Source organism: Carcharodon carcharias, chromosome 13 (genome assembly GCF_017639515.1).
Source record: "Carcharodon carcharias isolate sCarCar2 chromosome 13, sCarCar2.pri, whole genome shotgun sequence".
Lineage (NCBI taxonomy): Eukaryota > Metazoa > Chordata > Chondrichthyes > Lamniformes > Lamnidae > Carcharodon > Carcharodon carcharias.
Window position 1 is genome coordinate 73,352,168 of NC_054479.1, and position 17,807 is coordinate 73,369,974.

A 17,807-nucleotide genomic window follows, 5' to 3' on the forward strand; every position below is an offset into this window, starting at 1 on the left:
AACATCTGGGGTCTAGTGCCAAAATTGGGAGAGCTCTCCCACAGACTAGTCAAGCAACAGCCTGACATAGTCATTCTCATGGAATCATACCTTACAAATCATGTTCCAGACAACACCATTGCCATCTGGGAGGTGGCAGCACAGCAGTAGACAGTCGGGAGGGAGTTGCCCTGAGTCCTCTCAACATTGACTCTAGACCCCATGAAGTCTCATGGCATCAGGTCAAACATGGGCAAGGAAACCGGCTACTGCCCCCCGCAGCTGATGAATCAGTGCTCCTCCATGTTGAGCACAGCTTGGAGGAAGCACTGAGGGTGGAAAGGCGCAGAATATACTCTGGGTGGGGAACCTCAATGTCCATGACCAAGGGTGGCTCGGTAGCACCACTACTGAGTAAGCTGACCGGGTCCTGAAGGACATAGCTGCTAGACTGGGTCTGCGGCAGGTGATGAGGGAACCAACAAGAGGGACAAACATACTCGACCTCATCCTCACCAACCTACCTGTCGCAGGTGCATCTGTCCAAGACAATAATGTTAGGAGTGATCACTGCACAATCTTTGTGGAGACTAAGTGAGGATACCCTCCATCGTGTTGTGTGGCACTATTACTGTGCTGAATGGGACAGGTTTAGAACAAATCTAGCAACTCAAAACTAGGCATCCATGAGGTGCTGTGGGCCATCAGCTGCAGCAGAGCTGTACTCAACCATAATCTGCAACCTTATGGCCCGGCATATCCTCCACTCTACCATTACCATCAAACTAGGGGACCAACCCTGGTTCAATGAAGAGTGAAGGAGGGCATGCCAGGAGCAGCACCAGACATATCTAAAAATGAGGTGTCAATCTGGTGAAGCTATAACACAGGACTACTTGCATGCCAAACAGCATAAGCAGCATAATGCAATAGACTGAGCTAAGCAATCCCACAATCAACGGATCAGATCTAAGCTCTGCAGTCCTGCCACATCCAGTTGTGAATAGTGGTGGACAATTGAACAACTAACTGGAGGAGGCGGCTCCACAAATATCCCCATCCTCAATGATGCAGGAGCCCAGCAAATCAGTGCAAAAGAAAAGGCTGAAGCATTTGCAACTGTCTTCAGCCAGAAGTACCGGGTGGATGATTGATCTTGTTCTCCTCCTCAAGTCTCCAGCATCACAGATGCCAGTCTTCAGCCAATTTGATTCACTCCACATGCTGTCAAGAGGTGGCTGAAAGTAGTGGATACTGCAAAAGTTATGGGTCCTGACAACATTCCTGCAACAGTGCTGAAGACTTGTGCTCCAGAATTTGCCGCATCCTTAGTCAAACTGTTCCAGTACAACTACAACACTGGCAACTTCATGGCAAAGTGGAACATTGCCCAAATATGACCTGTCCACAAAGAGCAGGACAAATCCAACCCAGCCAATTACTGCCCCATCAGTCTACTCTCGACCGTCAGCAGTGATGGAAGTTGTCTTTGACAGTGCTATCAAGCAGCAGTTACTGAGAAACAACCTGCTCACTGATGTTCGGTTTCGGTTCTGCCAGAGCCACTCAGCTCCTGACCTTATCACAGCCTTAATCCAAACATGGACAAAAGAACTGAACTCCAGAGGTGAGGTGAGAGTGACTGCCCTTGACATCAAGGCAGCATTTGACTGAGAGTGGCATCAAGGAGCCCGAACAAAACTGGAGTCAATGGGAATCGGCGGGGGGGGGGAAAGACTCTCCACTGGTTGGAGTCATACCTAGCACAAAGGTTGTTGAACGTCAATCATCTCAGTCCCAGGACATCAATGCAGGAGTTCCTCAGGTAAGTGTCCTAGACCCAAGCATGTTCAGCTACTTCATCAATGACCTTCCTTCTATCATAAGGTCAAAAGTGGGGATGTTCACTGATGATTACACAATGTTCAGCACCATTCGTGATGACTTAGATACTGAAGCAACCCATGTCCAAATACAGCAAGACCAGGACAAAATACAGGCTTGGGCTGATAAGCGGTAACATTCGTACCACACAAGTGCCAGGCAATGAACATCTCCAGCAAGAGAGAATCCAACCATCGCCCCTTGATGTTCAACGGAATTATCATCACTGAATCCCCCATTATCAACATCCTGGGGGTTACCATTGACCAGAAACTGAACTGGACTAGCTATATAAATATTGTGGCTATAATAGCAGGTAGAGGCTGGGAATTCTGAGGAGAGTAATGCACCTCCTGACTCCCCAGAGCCTGTCCACCATCTACAAGGCACAAGTTAGGAGTGTGACGGAATACTCCCCTCTTCCCTGGATGAGTGCAGCTCAATCAACAATCAAGAAGCTCAACACCATCCAGGACAAAGCAGCCCACTCAATTGGCACCCCATTCACAAACATTCACTCCCTCCAGCGCTGACACACAGTGGCAGCAGTGTGTACTGTCTACAAGATGAACTGCAGCAACTCACCAAAGCACCTTCCATTGGACTCGCCAAATCTGCGGCCTCTAACATCTAGAAGGACAAGGGCAGCAAATGAATGGGAACACCATCACCTACAAGTTCCCTCCAATACACACACCATCCTGACTTGGGACTACATTGCTATTCCTTTACTGTCGCTGAGTCAAATTCCTGGAACATCTTTCCTATCAGCACTGTGGGTTTACATACATCACATGGACTGCAGTGGTTCAAGAATACGCCTCACTACCACCTTCTCAAGGGCAATAAAAATGCTGGCCTAGCCAGAGATGCCTACATCCTGTGAAAGAATGAAAAATTGTCCTGCACTGTACAGTTAGAGAGGTCTGAGAACAACACATTCATTAAAGGGCTAAAACTCTTTATGACCAGTGTAATTTGTTTGGGTTCAAAATTATCTTCAACCATTTCCTCAGAATTCTGTACATCAAGTTCTATTTTGGGGTCCCTGCCTCTTTGTTTTGGGCAGGTCACCACTTAATGATACTTTGGAGCATAACCAAAGGCATCTATTACCCGTTCCTGAGCATTCATGGGATTCATTTGCTCATTATTTTTCTTCCAATTTTGTCTTCTGCTGCAATAGCCATATCTGCTAAATCCTTATTCTGCCTCTAACAGAAGACCCAAGCCTTCATCACGAAAAAACTGACAGGCATCCAGCAGACAAAATGCTTTACTTATGATTTTACTTCTTGTAGGAAGTGACAATGCCAGGAGCATACCTTGTTTTTCCTTTGGTAGGGACATAACCTACTTCCACAAAGCCACTTCATTTTTCCCCTGGTTATATGTTTCAGGCTCTGAGAACATCAGAGGGTAATCATACCCTAACATGCTTTCAGCCATTTTTAAATAATTGCCACTAGGATTTTAGTTTTCTGCCTGAAGAATTTTTTGTTAGATTCTAATCTTCACCTTTAGGCAGGGTGAAGGTATCCATCCTGAGTTACCATTTCATCTTGCCAGAAAGCCTTTCATCTGATGAAAGGTCTTCAACCTGAAACGTTAACTCTTTCTCTCCACAGATGCTGCCAGACCAGTTGAGCATTTCCAGCATTTTCTGTTTGTATTTCAGATTTCCAGCATCCAGTATTTTGTTTTTGGGTTAGAATATGGAACTCATTGACACTACTACAACTTACATTTATATAACACCTTCAGCATAATAAAACATCCCAAAGCACTTCACAGGAACATTATAAAACAAAATATGGCACCAAGCCACAAGGAGATATTAGTCACCTGACCAAAAACTTGATCAAAGAGGTAGGTTTTAAGGAGCATCTTAAAGCAGGAAGGCGAGGTAGAAGGGTGGAGGGGTTTATGGAGTGAATTTCAAACCTTAAGTCCAAGGCAACTGAAGACACGCCCACTAATAGTGCAGCAATTAATATCAGGGATGCCCAAGAGGCCAGAATTAGAGAAACACAGATATCTTGAAGGGTTATGAGGTTGGAGGAGGTTACAGAGATAGAGAGAGGTGAGGCCCTGGAGAGTTTTGAAAATAAGGATGACAATTTATTGAGATGTTGCTTAACTGGGAGCCAATGTAGGTCAGCAAGCACAGGGGTGATAAGTCAACAGGACCTCATGCAAGTTACCAGACAGGCAGCAGAGTTTGGATGGCTTCTAAGTTTATGGAGATTGGAAGACTGGCCAGGAATGCATTGCATTAGTCACGTCTAGACGGAAAAAAAATGATACACTCATTCAAAGGTTGCCTCAGGGGCAATTAAGGATGGAGAATAAATGCTGGCATTGCCAGCGATGCTCAAATCCCAAGAAGGAATAAACAAAAAGGTCGTCATACTCACCTCTGGAATTCAGCCCTTTTGTCCATGTTTGGGGCCAAGGCTGTAATGAGGTCAGGGGCCGAGTGGTTCTGGTGGTGCCAAGCATCGATGAGCAGGCTATTGGTGAGTAAGTGCCATTTGATAGCACTGTGGACAACACTTTCCATCATTCTGATGATGATTGAGAGTACATTTATGGGAACGGTAATTGGCTGGATTAGATTTGTACTGCTATTTGTTGACTTGACATACCTGGGCAATTTTCTACTTTGTCGGGTAGATGCTGAAATAGCTTAGAGGCATGGCTAATTCTGGAGAATGCATCTTCAGTGCTACATGCAAGATGTTGTCGGGGTCCATGGCCTTTGCTGTATCCAATGAGCTCAGCCATTTCTTAATATAATGTGGAGTGAATCAAATTGGCTGAAGCCTAGCATCTGTGACGCTGGATAAGAGAAGCTAGGTGAATGAACCACTTGCCGCTTCTGAAAACATGCTGAGCTTCATCATAAATAAAAACAGAAAATTCTGGAAAAGCTCAGCAGGTCTGGCAGCATCTGTGGAGCGAGAAAGGTTTCGGTTCCGTATGAGCTGAAGAGATGTATAAATGTGATGTATTTTATACTGTTTAAGAGGGCTGGAGTAGGTGGAGCAAAATAGAAGGTCAGGGATAGGTGGGAGCTTAGGAGAGATTGACAAAGATGTCATGGACACAAAACAAAGGGAGTGTTAATGGCTGTGTTAAAGACTAAAGAATGCGCTGATAGTGGCATACAGGTAAGATAGCAGAACAAGGATCTGTGAAAGCTAAGCATAGAAACAAGTGACAGATGGTCCTGTGTGTGTTAGGGAGGAGTATGTTGGGGGAAAAGGACTAACAAAATGAATAAATAAATATACTTTTTTTTAAAAAGTGAGATTATCAAAGGGGTAGAGATGGAGGAGACAGTTCATGGTCTGAACTTGTTAAACTCAATGTTAAGTCCGGAAGGCTGTAAAATGCCAAATCAGAAGGTGAGGTGCTGTTCGTCCAGTTTGTGCTGGGTTTCACTGGAACATTGGAGCAGGTCAAGGACAGATATATGGGCATAAGAGCAGGGTAGGGTGTTGAAATGGTAAGTGACAGGAAGGTCTGGGTCATGCTTGTGGACTGAGAGAAGGTGTTCTGCAAAGCGATCAACCAGTCTGCATTTTTAAGAAGTATATCATTTCTCTCAATTTGGATGGCAGTGGGAGATGGTCAGCTATTATCTTAATCAATATGAGACCTCAGGAATCATGCTTCAAAGCAGGAATGAAACATGGTTCTGTGTTGCACTCAACAATATTTATCTAAGTTCACAATTTCTTGACAAATGTTGTTAGATAGCAGCATGATGCCTCATTAACCACAGATCCTCTGTGGCAATCTTCCCACCACAATTCGGCGCCTCCTCATTCCCACTGCCAATCCTGAGAGAAAGGTAATTTAAATTTATAATACCACTGGAGCTACCATGTGTCACTTCAGTACTACCATACGACGAGCCACAGTGTTAGAGATTAAGCAAATTCCTTCAATTTACATTTGTTGATTTCTTCATCAGTATGATGATATTGCTAAAAAGCTAGCATTAATCCTCCAATTCTGCTAACAGTTCCTTCCAAGCTCCAGAATAGTTTCATAATGTGTTGGGTTCATTATGTGTGGAGGAACTGAGGATATATGCTTAAAGCCCAGGGATGCTCAGTATTCCAATTTCTGATCAATTTTCAATATTGAAGTGATCATGTTAAAAATAACCTGGATTCCTTAACGCCTGAAATTAGAGTATTAAATGCAAATGTGAAAATGCTTCGCATGGCTTGAAACTTAATTGAAATATTCTGTCACCCATAACTTCCAAGCTCTGGGGCATCGTAACTGGGTGACCACTGCCCCCTTCCCCCCTCCCGCCGGCCCATCCTGGAAGTTCCCAGGTAAGGACTGCACCACAACTGTCCGGGAAGTTCAAACTTGCATTGGGCAGTTGCCCTGCATTGGGAACCACCCAATACTGCAATTTAAATTACAAACTTTGAACAGTTTCAACTGTCTTTCACTAATAATGACCCAGGGAAAGTTTGAAGGAGCAAAACCACTTCTAACTTCTGGCTAACTATAGTACTGACTTCCCCTCCGAACCCCCACCATGGGACCTCCGACTACTCCCTAAATCCCCCACTCCTCGACCGACTACACCCTTGACCACCCTCCCCATCCCCCCCCCGACTATCCCATTCCATTACCCCACCCCCCCAAACTACCCTCCCCAACCGAACACCCGACTCCAGCTCCCGTTGATCACTCGAGCCCCCCCATCCTGACAACAACCACCCCCCTCCCCAACCACTGACCATCATCCAGGCAAGTGGAGAGTATTCCATCCTAGCCTCTGACCTGCTCTTGTAGCCAAAGTGTTTATATGGCTAGTCCAGTTTAGTTTCTGGTCAATGGTAACCCCCAGGATGTTGATAGTGGAGATTCAGTGATGGTAATCCCTTTGAATGTCAAGGGCGATGGTTAGATCTCTCTTGTTGTTAATAGTCATTGTCTGGCACTTGTGTGGCGCGAATGTTACTTGCCACTTGTCAGCCCTGGATATTGTCCAGGTCTTGCTGCATTTGGACGTGGACTGCTTCAGTATCTGAGGAGTTGCAAATGGTGCTGAACATTGTGCAATCATCAGCGAACATCCCCACTTCTGACCTTATGATGGAAGGAAGGTCATTGATGAAGCAGTTGAAGATGGTTGGGCCCATGACACTACCCTGAGGAACTCCTGCAGTGATGTCCTGGAACTGAGATGATTAACCTCCAACAATTACAACCATCGTCCTTTGTGCTAGGTATGATTCCAACCAGCGAGAGAGAGTTCCCCCCCGATTCTCATGGACTCGTTTTGCTAGGGCTCCTTGATGCAGATTGGAGGGTGGCAAATGTAACTCCATTATTTCAAAAAGGAAGGAGGGAAAAAATAAGGTAATTAAGACCAATTAGCCAAATATCAGTAGCAGGGAAAATGCTAGAGTGTATTACAAAGGATGTGATAACAGGACACTTAGAAAATTTCAACTGGATTAGGCAAAGTTAACATGGATTTATGAAACGGAAATCATGTTTAACAAACCAACTGGAGTTTTTTTGAGGACAAAACTAGCAGAATAGATAAGGGAGAACCAGTGGATATAAGAAGAACAAAGAAAAGTAAAGCGCAGGAACAGGCCCTTCGGCCCTCCAAGCCTGCGCTGATCATATTGCCTGTCAAACTAAAACATTTTGCACTTCCGGGGTCCATATCCGTCTATTCCCTCCTATTCATGTATTTGTCAAGCTGCCTCTTAAACACCACTCTCATACCTGCTTCCACCACCTCCTCTGGCAGCAAATTCCAGACACTCACTATCCTCTGCGTAAAAACCTTGCCCCGCACATCTCTACAGTTTTATCCTCTCACCTTAAATCTATGTCCCCATGTAGTTGACTCTTCCGCCCTGGGAAAAAGTTTCTATCTACTCTGTCCATGCCACTCATAATTTTGTAAACTTCTATCAAGTCGCCCCTCAATCTCCGTCGCTCTAGTGAGAACAATCCGAGTTTCTCCAACCTCTCCTCATAGCTAATAACCTCCAAACCAGGCAACATCCTGGTAAACCTCCTCTGCACCCTCTTCAACGCTTCCATATCCTTCTGGAAATGTGGCGATCAGAATTGCACGCAATATTCCAAGTGTGGCCTAACCAAGGTTCTATACAGCTGCAGCATGACTTCCCAGCTTTTATACTCAATACCCCTGTCAATGAAGGCAAGCATGCCATTTGCCTTCCTGATTACCTTATCCGCCTATGTTGCCACTTTCAGTGACCTGTGGATCTGTACAGCCAAATCCCTGCCATTTACTGTATAATTCGTACCTGTATTAGACCTTCCAAAATACATTACCTCGCTTTTGTCCGGATTAAACTGCATCTGCCATTTCTCCGCCTAAGTCTCCAACCAATCTATATCCCGTTGTATCCTTTGACAATCCTCTCCACTATCTGCAACTCCTCCAATCTTAGTGTTGTCTGCAAACTTACTAATTAGCCCAGTTACATTTTCCTCCAAATCATTTACATATACCACAAAGGTCCCAGCACTGGTCCCTGCGGAACACCACTAGTCACAGCTTTCCATTCAGAAAAGCACCCTTCCACTGCTACCCTCTGTCTTCTATGACCAAGCCACTTCTGTACCAATCTTGCCAGCTCATCTCTGATCCCGTGCGACTTTACCTTCTGTACCAGTCTGCCATGAGGGACCTTGACAAAGGCTTTACTGAAATCCATGTAGATAACATCTATGGTGTATTTGGATTTACAGAACGCTTTTGGTAAAGTCCCACATAAGAGGTTAGTGTGTAAAATTAAAGCACTTGGGATTGGGGGTAATATATTGGTATGAACTGAGAATTGGTTAGTACTCAGGAAACAGAGAGTAGGAATAAATGGATCTTTTTCAGAGTGGCAGGCAATGGCTAGTGGGGCACCACGGGGATCAGTGCTTGGGCTCCAGCTATTCACAATATATATCAGTGATTTGGGTGAGGAAACAAATGTAATATTTCCAAGTTTGCTGACAGCACGAAACTTAGTGGGAATGTGAGTGGTGAGGAGGATGTTAAGAGGCTTCAAGACGATTTAGACAAGTTGAGTGAGTGGGCAAATACATGGCAGATGCAGCATAATGTGGATAAGTGTGAAGTTATCCACTTTGGTCGGAAAAACAGAATGGCAGTGTCAAGAATACAAGAAATTGTAATATTTTTCTTCTGTTAATAATCCTGGCATATTTTCTTATGTACTGGAAGTGAGGCTGCAATTGGATTAAGAGCTGGAGTGACGGCAAGGGTCTAAAGTCAACGGTAAGAAGTGGTTTAGATATGTTAATGAACCAAGATTAACTTCAATCAGAGTTTAACATAAAACAACAACAGAAATAGTTTGAATTGAGTTGTTTTAGTTCAAAGTGGGATATATGATTGTTGCAAAAATGAGTAAGGAAGTGAGGTAAGCATAGGATAATTTTGTTTTTACCAGTCTAAGGGCTAAAGTGAAGAGGAATTTAACCAGTTCTGGGAAGAGAGCATTTCTGAAGACATTGGTTGAAACAATAGAGAGATCAAAGGGAAGGAACACATTTAAGGAAATTTTGTTTTTACATTTAAGGAAATACTGAAGCCTTTGAGGGGGTAGCTGGTCAGATCTCCCAGAAGGCAGTGTGAACAAGGCAAGACCTGAAGACCCAGTTGCTGTCAGCCTTAGAGGACATCCCAAGGGAAAAGGGCACTGTATGGTTAAAAATTACTGCAATTCTATGGATGTTAAAATCTATAAGGATAGTTGAACAGAAAAGGAAAAGGTTAGCTCTGAGGAAAGTTAAATTAAGACCTGTGGAATTGTTTTAAAGTACTGCTTACTGTGTGAAGCTATTCTTGTGTTTAAATGTAACTGTGTTTTATTATTTTCTTCTATACTTTTAATGAATGTATATTTCACTATAACAAGCAGTTGGGAAATCATTAAGATAAAAGCAAAAAACTGCGGATGCTGGAAATCCAAAACAAAAACAAAAATATCTGGAAAAACTCAGCAGGTCTGGCAGCATCTGCGGAGAGGAGCACAGTTAACGTTTCAAGTCCGAATGACCCTTCATCAAAACTAAGGAAAAATGGAAGAAAGGTGAAATATAAGCTGGTTTAAGGGGGTGGGGGAGGGGGGGGGGTGCACACAAGTAGAGCTGGATAAAGGGCCAGTGATAGATGGAGATAACCAAAAGATGTCACAGATAAAAGGACAAAGAGGTGTTGAAGATGGTGATATTATCTAAGGAATGTGCTAATTAAGGGTAGAAAGCAGGCCAGGCAAGGTACAGATAGCCCTAGTGGGGGTGGGGTGGGGTGAAGGAATCAAAAAAGGCTAAAAGGTAGAGATAAAACAATGGATGAAAATACATTTAGAAATGATGGAAATAGGTGGGAAAAGAAATATCTATATAAATTATTGGAAAAAAGGGGGGGTAGAATCGGAAAGGGGGTGGGGATGGGGGAGAGATTTCATGATCTAAAATTGTTGAACTCAATATTCAGATCGGAAGGCTGTAAAATGCCCAGTCAGAAGATGATGTGCTGTTCCTCCAGTTTGCATTGAGCTTCACTGGAACAAGGCAGCAGGCCAAGGACGGACATGTGGGCTTAAGAGCAGGGTGGAGTGTTGAAATGGCAAGCGACAGAGAGGTCTGGGTAATGCTTGCGGACAGACCGAAGGTGTTCTGCAAAGCGGTCACCCAGTCTGCGTTTGGTCTCTCCAATGTAGAGGAAACCACATTGGGAGCAACGGATGCAGTAGACTAAATTGAGGGAAGTGCAAGTGAAATGCTGCTTCACTTGAAAGGAGTGTTTGGGTCCTTGGACGGTGAGGAGAGGGGAAGTGAAGGGGCAGGTGTCACAACTTCTGGGGTTGCATGGGAAGGTGCCGTGGGAAAGGGTTGAGGTGTAGGGCGTGATGGAGGAGTGGACCAGGGTGTCCCGGAGGGAACGATCCCTATGGAATGCCGCCGGGGGGTGAAGAGAAGATGTGTTTGGTGCTGGCATCATGCTGGAGTTGGCGGAAACGGCGGAGGATGATCCTTTGAATGTGCAGGCTGGTGGGGTGATAAGTGAGGACAAGGGGGACCCTATTATGGTTCTGGGAGGGAGAGGAAGGTGTGAGGGTGAATGTGCTAGAGATCAGCTGGACACGGTTGAGGGCCCTGTCAACCACCATGGGTGGAAAACCTCGGTTAAGGAAGAAGGAAGACATGTCAAAGGAACTGTTTTTGAAAGTGGCACCATCAGAACAGATGGGACGGAGGCGAAGGAACTGAGAGAATGGGATGGAATCCTCACAGGAAGCAGGGTGTGAGGAGCTGTAGTCGAGGTAGCTGTGGGAGTTGGTAGGCTTGTAATGGATATTGGTGGACAGTCTGTCACCAGAAATTGAGACAGAGAGGTAGTTGACAGGGCCCTCAACCGTGTCTAGCCCATCTGCTGCGCATCCGCCCTCACACCTTCCTCTCCCTCCCAGAACCATGATAGGGTCCCCCTTGTCCTCACTTATCAGCCCACCAGCCTCCGCATTCAAAGGATCATCCTCCGTCATTTCCGCCAACTCCAGCATGATGCCACCACCAAACACATCTTCCCTTTACCCCCCACCGGCGGCATTCCGCAGGGATCATTCCCTCCAGGACACCCTGGTCCACTCCTCCATCACCCCTACACCTCAACCCCTTCCCATGCAACCCCAGAAGGTGTAAGACCTGCCCCTTCACTTCCTCTCTCCTCACCATCCTTTCAAGTGAAGCAGCATTTCAGTTGCACTTCCCTCAATTTAGTCTACTGCATTCGTTGCTCCCAGTGCGGTTTCCTCTACATTGGAGAGACCAGACACAGACTGGATGACCGCTTTGCAAAACACCTTCGGTCTGTCCGCAAGCATTATCCAGACCTCCCTGTCGCTTGCCACTTCAACACTCCACCCTGCTCTCATGCCCACATGTCCGTCCTTGGCTTGCTGCATTGTTCCAGTGAAGCTCAATGCAAACTGGAAGAACAGCACCTCATCTTCTGACTGGGCACTTTACAGCCTTCCGTTCTGAATTTTGAGTTCAACAATGTTAGATCATGAACTCTCCTCCATCCCCACCCCTTTCTGATTACCCCCGCACTTTTTTTTCCCAATAATTTATATAGATCTTTCTTTTCCCACCTATTTCCATTATTTTTACATGTATTTCCATCCATTTTTTAGCCTTTTTCGATTCCTTCACCCCACCCTACCCCCACTAGGGCTATCTGTACTTTGCTTGTCCTGCTTTCTACCCTTAATTAGCACATTCCTTAGATCATTCAACACCTCTTTGACCTTTTGTCTGTGACATCTTTTGGTTATCTCCACCTATCCCTGGCCCTTTATCCAGCTATACTTGATCCACCCCCCCCTTAAACCAGCTTATATTTCACCTCTCTTCTATTTTTCCTTAGTTCTGTTGAAGAGTCATACAGACTCGAAACGTTAACTGTGCTCCGCTCTGCAGATGCTGCCAGACCTGCTGAGTTTTTCCAGGTATTTTTGTTTCTGTGTCGGGAAATCATTTCCTGATTTCATAAACACTCCTCATACTATACAAATTGCAAAAACCGTTTTGGCAGCTGTTTCAAGTTTCCCTCTGGGATTTGAGCAGCTCAGCATTTACTATCTGCCGTGTCATAACACAGTATAATTTTCAAGGCGTAGATTGGGAAATGTTGATATACAAAGGGGCCTAGGTGTCTTTGTACACCAATCAATGAAAGCAAGGATGCAGGTGCAGGAAGCAGTTAAGAAGGCAAATGCTATTTTGGCCTTCAGTACGAGAAGATTTGAGTACAGGAGCAGGGATGTCTTACTGCAGCTGTACAGGGTCTTGGTGAGACCACACCTGGAGTATTGTGTGCAGTTTTGGTCTCCTTACCTAAGAAAGGATATACTTGCCATAGAGGGAATGCAGCAAAGGTTTACCAGACCGATTCCTGGGATGGCAGGATTGTCATAAGAGGAGTGATTGGGTTGATTTGGCCTGTTTTCACTGGAATTTAGAAGAATGAGAGGGGATCTCAATTAAATGTATAAAATTTTCAAAGCTGGACATCCAGAACACTGGATGCAGGGATGGTATTTCCTCTGACTGTGGGGTCCAGACCAAGGGTTCACAGTCTCAGGGTACAGGAAGATCATTTAGGACTGAGATGAGGAGAAACCTCTTCACTCAGAGGCTGGTAAACCTGCAGAATTCTCCACCTCAGAAGGCTGTGGAGGCCAAGTCACTGAACATAGTTAAAAAGGAAATAGATAGGACTTCTAGATGCTAAAGGTGTCAAGGGGTATGGGGAGAGAGCAGGAGTATGGCGTTGAGTTAGAGGATCAGCCATGATCATACTGAATAGCTGAGGAAGCTCGAAGGGCCGAATGAAGTACTCCTGTTTCTATTTTCTATGTTTCTGTCTCTCATGTCCTTTAGGGAAGGAAATCTGTTAACGTTACCCAGTCTGGCCTACATGTGACTCCATATCCACAGCAATGTGATTGACTCTTAACTATCCTCTGAAAAGGCTGATCTATCCACTCAGTTCAAGGGAAATTAGGGATGGACAACAAATGCTGGCCTTGCCAGTGACAGCCACACCCCATGAAAGAATTAAAACAAAAATGTTTTAAAGAGCAGCAGGGCAAATTGATAACACTGTTTAAAAAGCACATGGGAAACCTTGTGGCTTTATAAATAGAGGCACAGGATCCAAAACCAAGAAATGATGGCAAAACCTTCACAAATCACAGTTCAGAACTCAGCTGCAGTAGTGTGTCCAATTCTGGGCACCACACTTTAGAAAGATGTCAAAATCTGGATAGGGTGCAGAAGACATTTACCAAATACCAGGGTTGAAGGATGTGGAATGCACTGCTTAAAAGGATAGTAGAAGCAGATTAATTTTCAAAAGGGAAATGGATAAATACTTAAAAGAAAAAATCTGCAAGATTATGGGGTGGGAACTAATTGGATAGATACGATGGGCTGATTAGCTTCCTTCTTCATGATATGCTTCGATGATGTCGATCAGCATTGATACTAAAGCGTTATATTTCTACATGATTCCATGTTTTACTGTAGATCTGATCAGTAAGTTGGTGACAATGAAACCAAGTATGCTATTTACAGAGCTAAGCAGCCACTAAACTCCACTGCCTTATTGGAGTTAAATTTTAACAGCTGTTGCATCAATTATAACCCATTCCATTTTCTCCCTCTCACTGAAGATCCAGGGTTAAAAATGAGGCTTGTATGTATCCTGCCATATGTGCTAGGCACTAATAAACCACTTACCACATGGCTCATAAAGTCAACTATTTGTTGTGATTCAGGGATGCGTCAATCTAGCTGCAAGTGGAATGCATACTTTCACAAAGGATAAACACAACATTAATCACAACACTGAGTGCAGAAAGCAATCTTCATACTTATTACTGCAGTCAAAACTTTTTGCTCAACACTGTACAGTAAGCATTCAGTACCCCAACCTGCAATCCTGACAAGAGATTACTTTGGTTTTATTGATGACAACTTTTAATCCACAAGTCCCATTTCAAGTATAGCTGTAATATTCTTGCTTCTTCCATCTTTACAGTTGGTGAAGTACTTTTTTGTATTATTCTCATGTGGTTGTTACTAAATCAGTAGAAATTACAGACTGTATAATATGATAAACAGATACGAATTGTGGAAGGTCACACTACCCTGTGTGAAAACGTGGTTCCTGATTGCATTCCGGAAGGACTTAGCTCTAATTTACAGGGGCAATGGTAACATAGTGGTTCTGTTCTAGTTATCAGGTAACCCAACTTCAAATCCCATCATGGCAGCTGAGGAGTTTAAATTCAGTTAATTAAATAAATTGGGAATTTGGAAAAAACTTGTATCAGTAATGGTGACCATGAAACAACAAGGTTGTTGTAAAAACACATCCAGATCACAAATGTCCTTTAGGAAAGAAAATTTGCCATCCTTACTTGCTCTGGCCTGTGGGTGACTCCAGGCCCACAACAATGTGGTTGGCTATTACTGTCCTCTGAAATGGCCAAACAAGTCACTCGTTTTATTCAAGGTGATTCACCACCACTTTCTCAAGGGAAATTAGAAATAAAAAGCAATAAATCCACCATATGGACTGTGGTGGTTCAAGAAGGCAGCTCACCACCACTTTCTCAAGGGCAATCAAGATGGGCAATAAATGCTGGCATGGTCATCGACACCTACATCCCATGAAAGAATAAAAAAAATCCTTGCCAACAAGGCCCAAATCTCTGGAGTGAATAATCATATTCAAAAATTATAAACACTTGTTTCCACTTTGCCTCTATCTATCCAATTGGAGCCAAAGTCATTTTAAACACCTGGGTCAGCCTTCTATACTCAAGGGAATACAAACTAGGTTTATGAAATAAGTCGTGATAACTTAACTCACTAAACCACAGTACCATTCTGCTAAATCCACACTGCTTCCATTCCAATATATCCTTCCTAATGTGTGGTGCACAGAACTGAATTCCGAGTCCTATACAACTGTAGCATAATTTTCACCCTTTGTGCAACAGCTTCCTCGAGATAAAAGGTTGGCTCCTTTTTTGTTACCCGGAATACCAAACTCCTAGGGTGGTTCGAAAACAAAGATTGGACATTTTCATTCCCATCAATTGATTCCTGTAGGAGGATTGAACACATTAATGATGGATGGTGGAGCAATTTGTTTTGGGCCATGATACTACTGACCAGGCTGATTGCAAGAAGCTTCTGCTATTTCTGTCATACAGCTACCTAGCCACCAACTTGTAGTAGCAAGTAGACACAGTGATTTTTTTTGATGTTCAGGTTACTCCACAACGGCATGACTAATGGCGGAAATTCAAAATCAAGTCAGTAAATTCAGGCTGGTTCACAGCACTCCAAGAACTGTTAGTGATTGACCAGCTTGATTCATTGACAGAACCAAGAGAGGTAATGTACTAGTGATCTGTGCCATAAACCCTGTGTTTACAATTGGTTAAACTCCAGCAGTATCTTCGCACTAATCTGGGGGACCCTAACTCTTGATTTTCCCAATTCCAGAGATCTTTAGCCACGTGCATGAGCCAACCAGACAGAAAGCCCAGTTGAAACTCTGACTCCACTCACCCGACATGGACTTTGCAGGGTCAATGGTCTGAACTCGCTGTAAGGAAGCTGGAGATCGGTTTGCAGAGGAAGATCTCAGTAAGTGATCTGCTGCAAAGTAAACACAGAAGAATGCGGTGATAAAAGGCACTTCATGCTAATGACTACAAAGCTGGAAACTATGTAAAGCCTTGACAATCTTTTTGTTTTCTGTTGTGTTTTCTAAGTTATTAATAAACATAGTAGACCACCAGTCATTTCTTTCCAAATTGAATCAGCGAGTCCTCACTGAAAGTTGTGGTTGGGTTCCTGAAAATCACAACTTTCAGTGAAACATAGGTTCCCACAGGAATCAATATTAAAACTGGAGTTAGTTTCTGCAGAATCTTCTTTATCAGAAAAAAAATTAAAGCATTATAGCCTGTAAAACATTATAGCCTGTAAAACATTATAGCCTGTTAAGTTGAAATACTTTATGTTGCTAAATTCCTACATTGGCAAATCAAGTAACTTTTAAAATAAAATGAACCTAAAAATTTAAAAGAAGAATGTAACTTTCTTCTTACAGTACCTTTTGCTCACTGCTAATCCTGCTTCCTGAACCTCCCACTCCCTGATCCTCCTGGTCACTGCCCATCCCTGACCGCCTGACTTGCAGCCTCTCCCCGGCCCTGGTCCTGTTATATTTCCTATTTTTTTAAATGCTCCTGCCCAGTGCTTCCATCTCCTGAACCCTCAGCAAGGGCTCTGAAGATAACTGGTGAGAGGGAGCAGGAGCAGCTTCGAGTCATTTAAAAGAAATGGATTATAACAGCCCAGCTCGGCACTTCTACACCATTGGGGCCCACCCTTTCACAATCCTGGAGCTCCAGCATCGGATAGGATCTGGATGTTGAACAGGAATGCAGATTCAGGAAAGGGAAGTGGTGAGAGGATCAGTCAGGGCGTGAGGGCGCAAGTCAGAGGTCGGGCATGGGAAGAGGCCAAAAGTCAGAGGTCGGGCAAGGCAAAAGGCCGAAAGTCAGAGGTCGGGCAAGGCAAAAGGCCGAAAGTCGGAGGTCGGGCAAGGCAAGAGGCCGAAAGTCAGAGGTCGGGCAAGGCAAGAGGCCGAAAGTCAGGGGTCGGGCATGGCAAGAGGCCGAAAGTCAGGGGTTGGGCATGGCAAGAGGCCGAAAGTCAGGGGTCGGGCAAGGCAAGAGGCCGAAAGTCAGGGTTGGGCACGGTGAGAGGCCGCAAGTTAGAGGTCAAGCATGACAAAATGCAGCAAGTTAGAGAGCAGGAGAGGCTGCTCCAAAGTGGCGTCAATTTGGTCACGGAAGAAATGACATTAAAATGAACCTCATGAAGCTCAACGTGGTTACAAGCCCAATTAACTTACCAATACCAAATGGGACAATGTTAAACAGGGACTTACTGTACATATCCAGTACCTCTGCTCTCTGTCTTCTAAAGTCTAAATAATCTCCTAAGCAGGTCAAAATTTGCTTATAATTACGGGAGCTTGGATTATAGCAAGTCTCTTATGTGGAATCTTATTAAATACCTTCTGGAAATCTATATAAACTACATCCAGAGAGTTTCCCAGGTCTACTGCTTTAGTTGCTTCCTGAAAAAGAATTGTTAGGTTTGTTAGTTTTGATCTATCCTTGTCAATGCTTGATGGCTCTCTCTAACTGGCTCAAATTTGTAAATGCTCAGGCACACTGTCCTTAGTTAGACTGCAATAAATTCCCCAAAAGCTAATGCAAGAATGACAGAATCACTGT

At 44.2% G+C, this 17,807-nt stretch overlaps 1 protein-coding gene across 11 annotated transcripts in view; it reads right to left on the reverse strand.

Moving 5' to 3' along the window:
• specc1la (sperm antigen with calponin homology and coiled-coil domains 1-like a) overlaps positions 1-17,807 on the reverse strand; it is a 388,745-nt gene that overhangs the window by 137,643 nt on the left and 233,295 nt on the right. For 9 of the 11 annotated variants that reach the window (XM_041202169.1, XM_041202167.1, XM_041202168.1 and 6 more), the window contains one exon: positions 16,063-16,152. In XM_041202169.1, the coding sequence (XP_041058103.1) occupies positions 16,063-16,152 (90 nt within the window). The remainder of the gene's footprint in view (positions 1-16,062; positions 16,153-17,807) is intronic. The other 2 variants (XM_041202172.1, XM_041202170.1) reach the window with 1 other exon arrangement.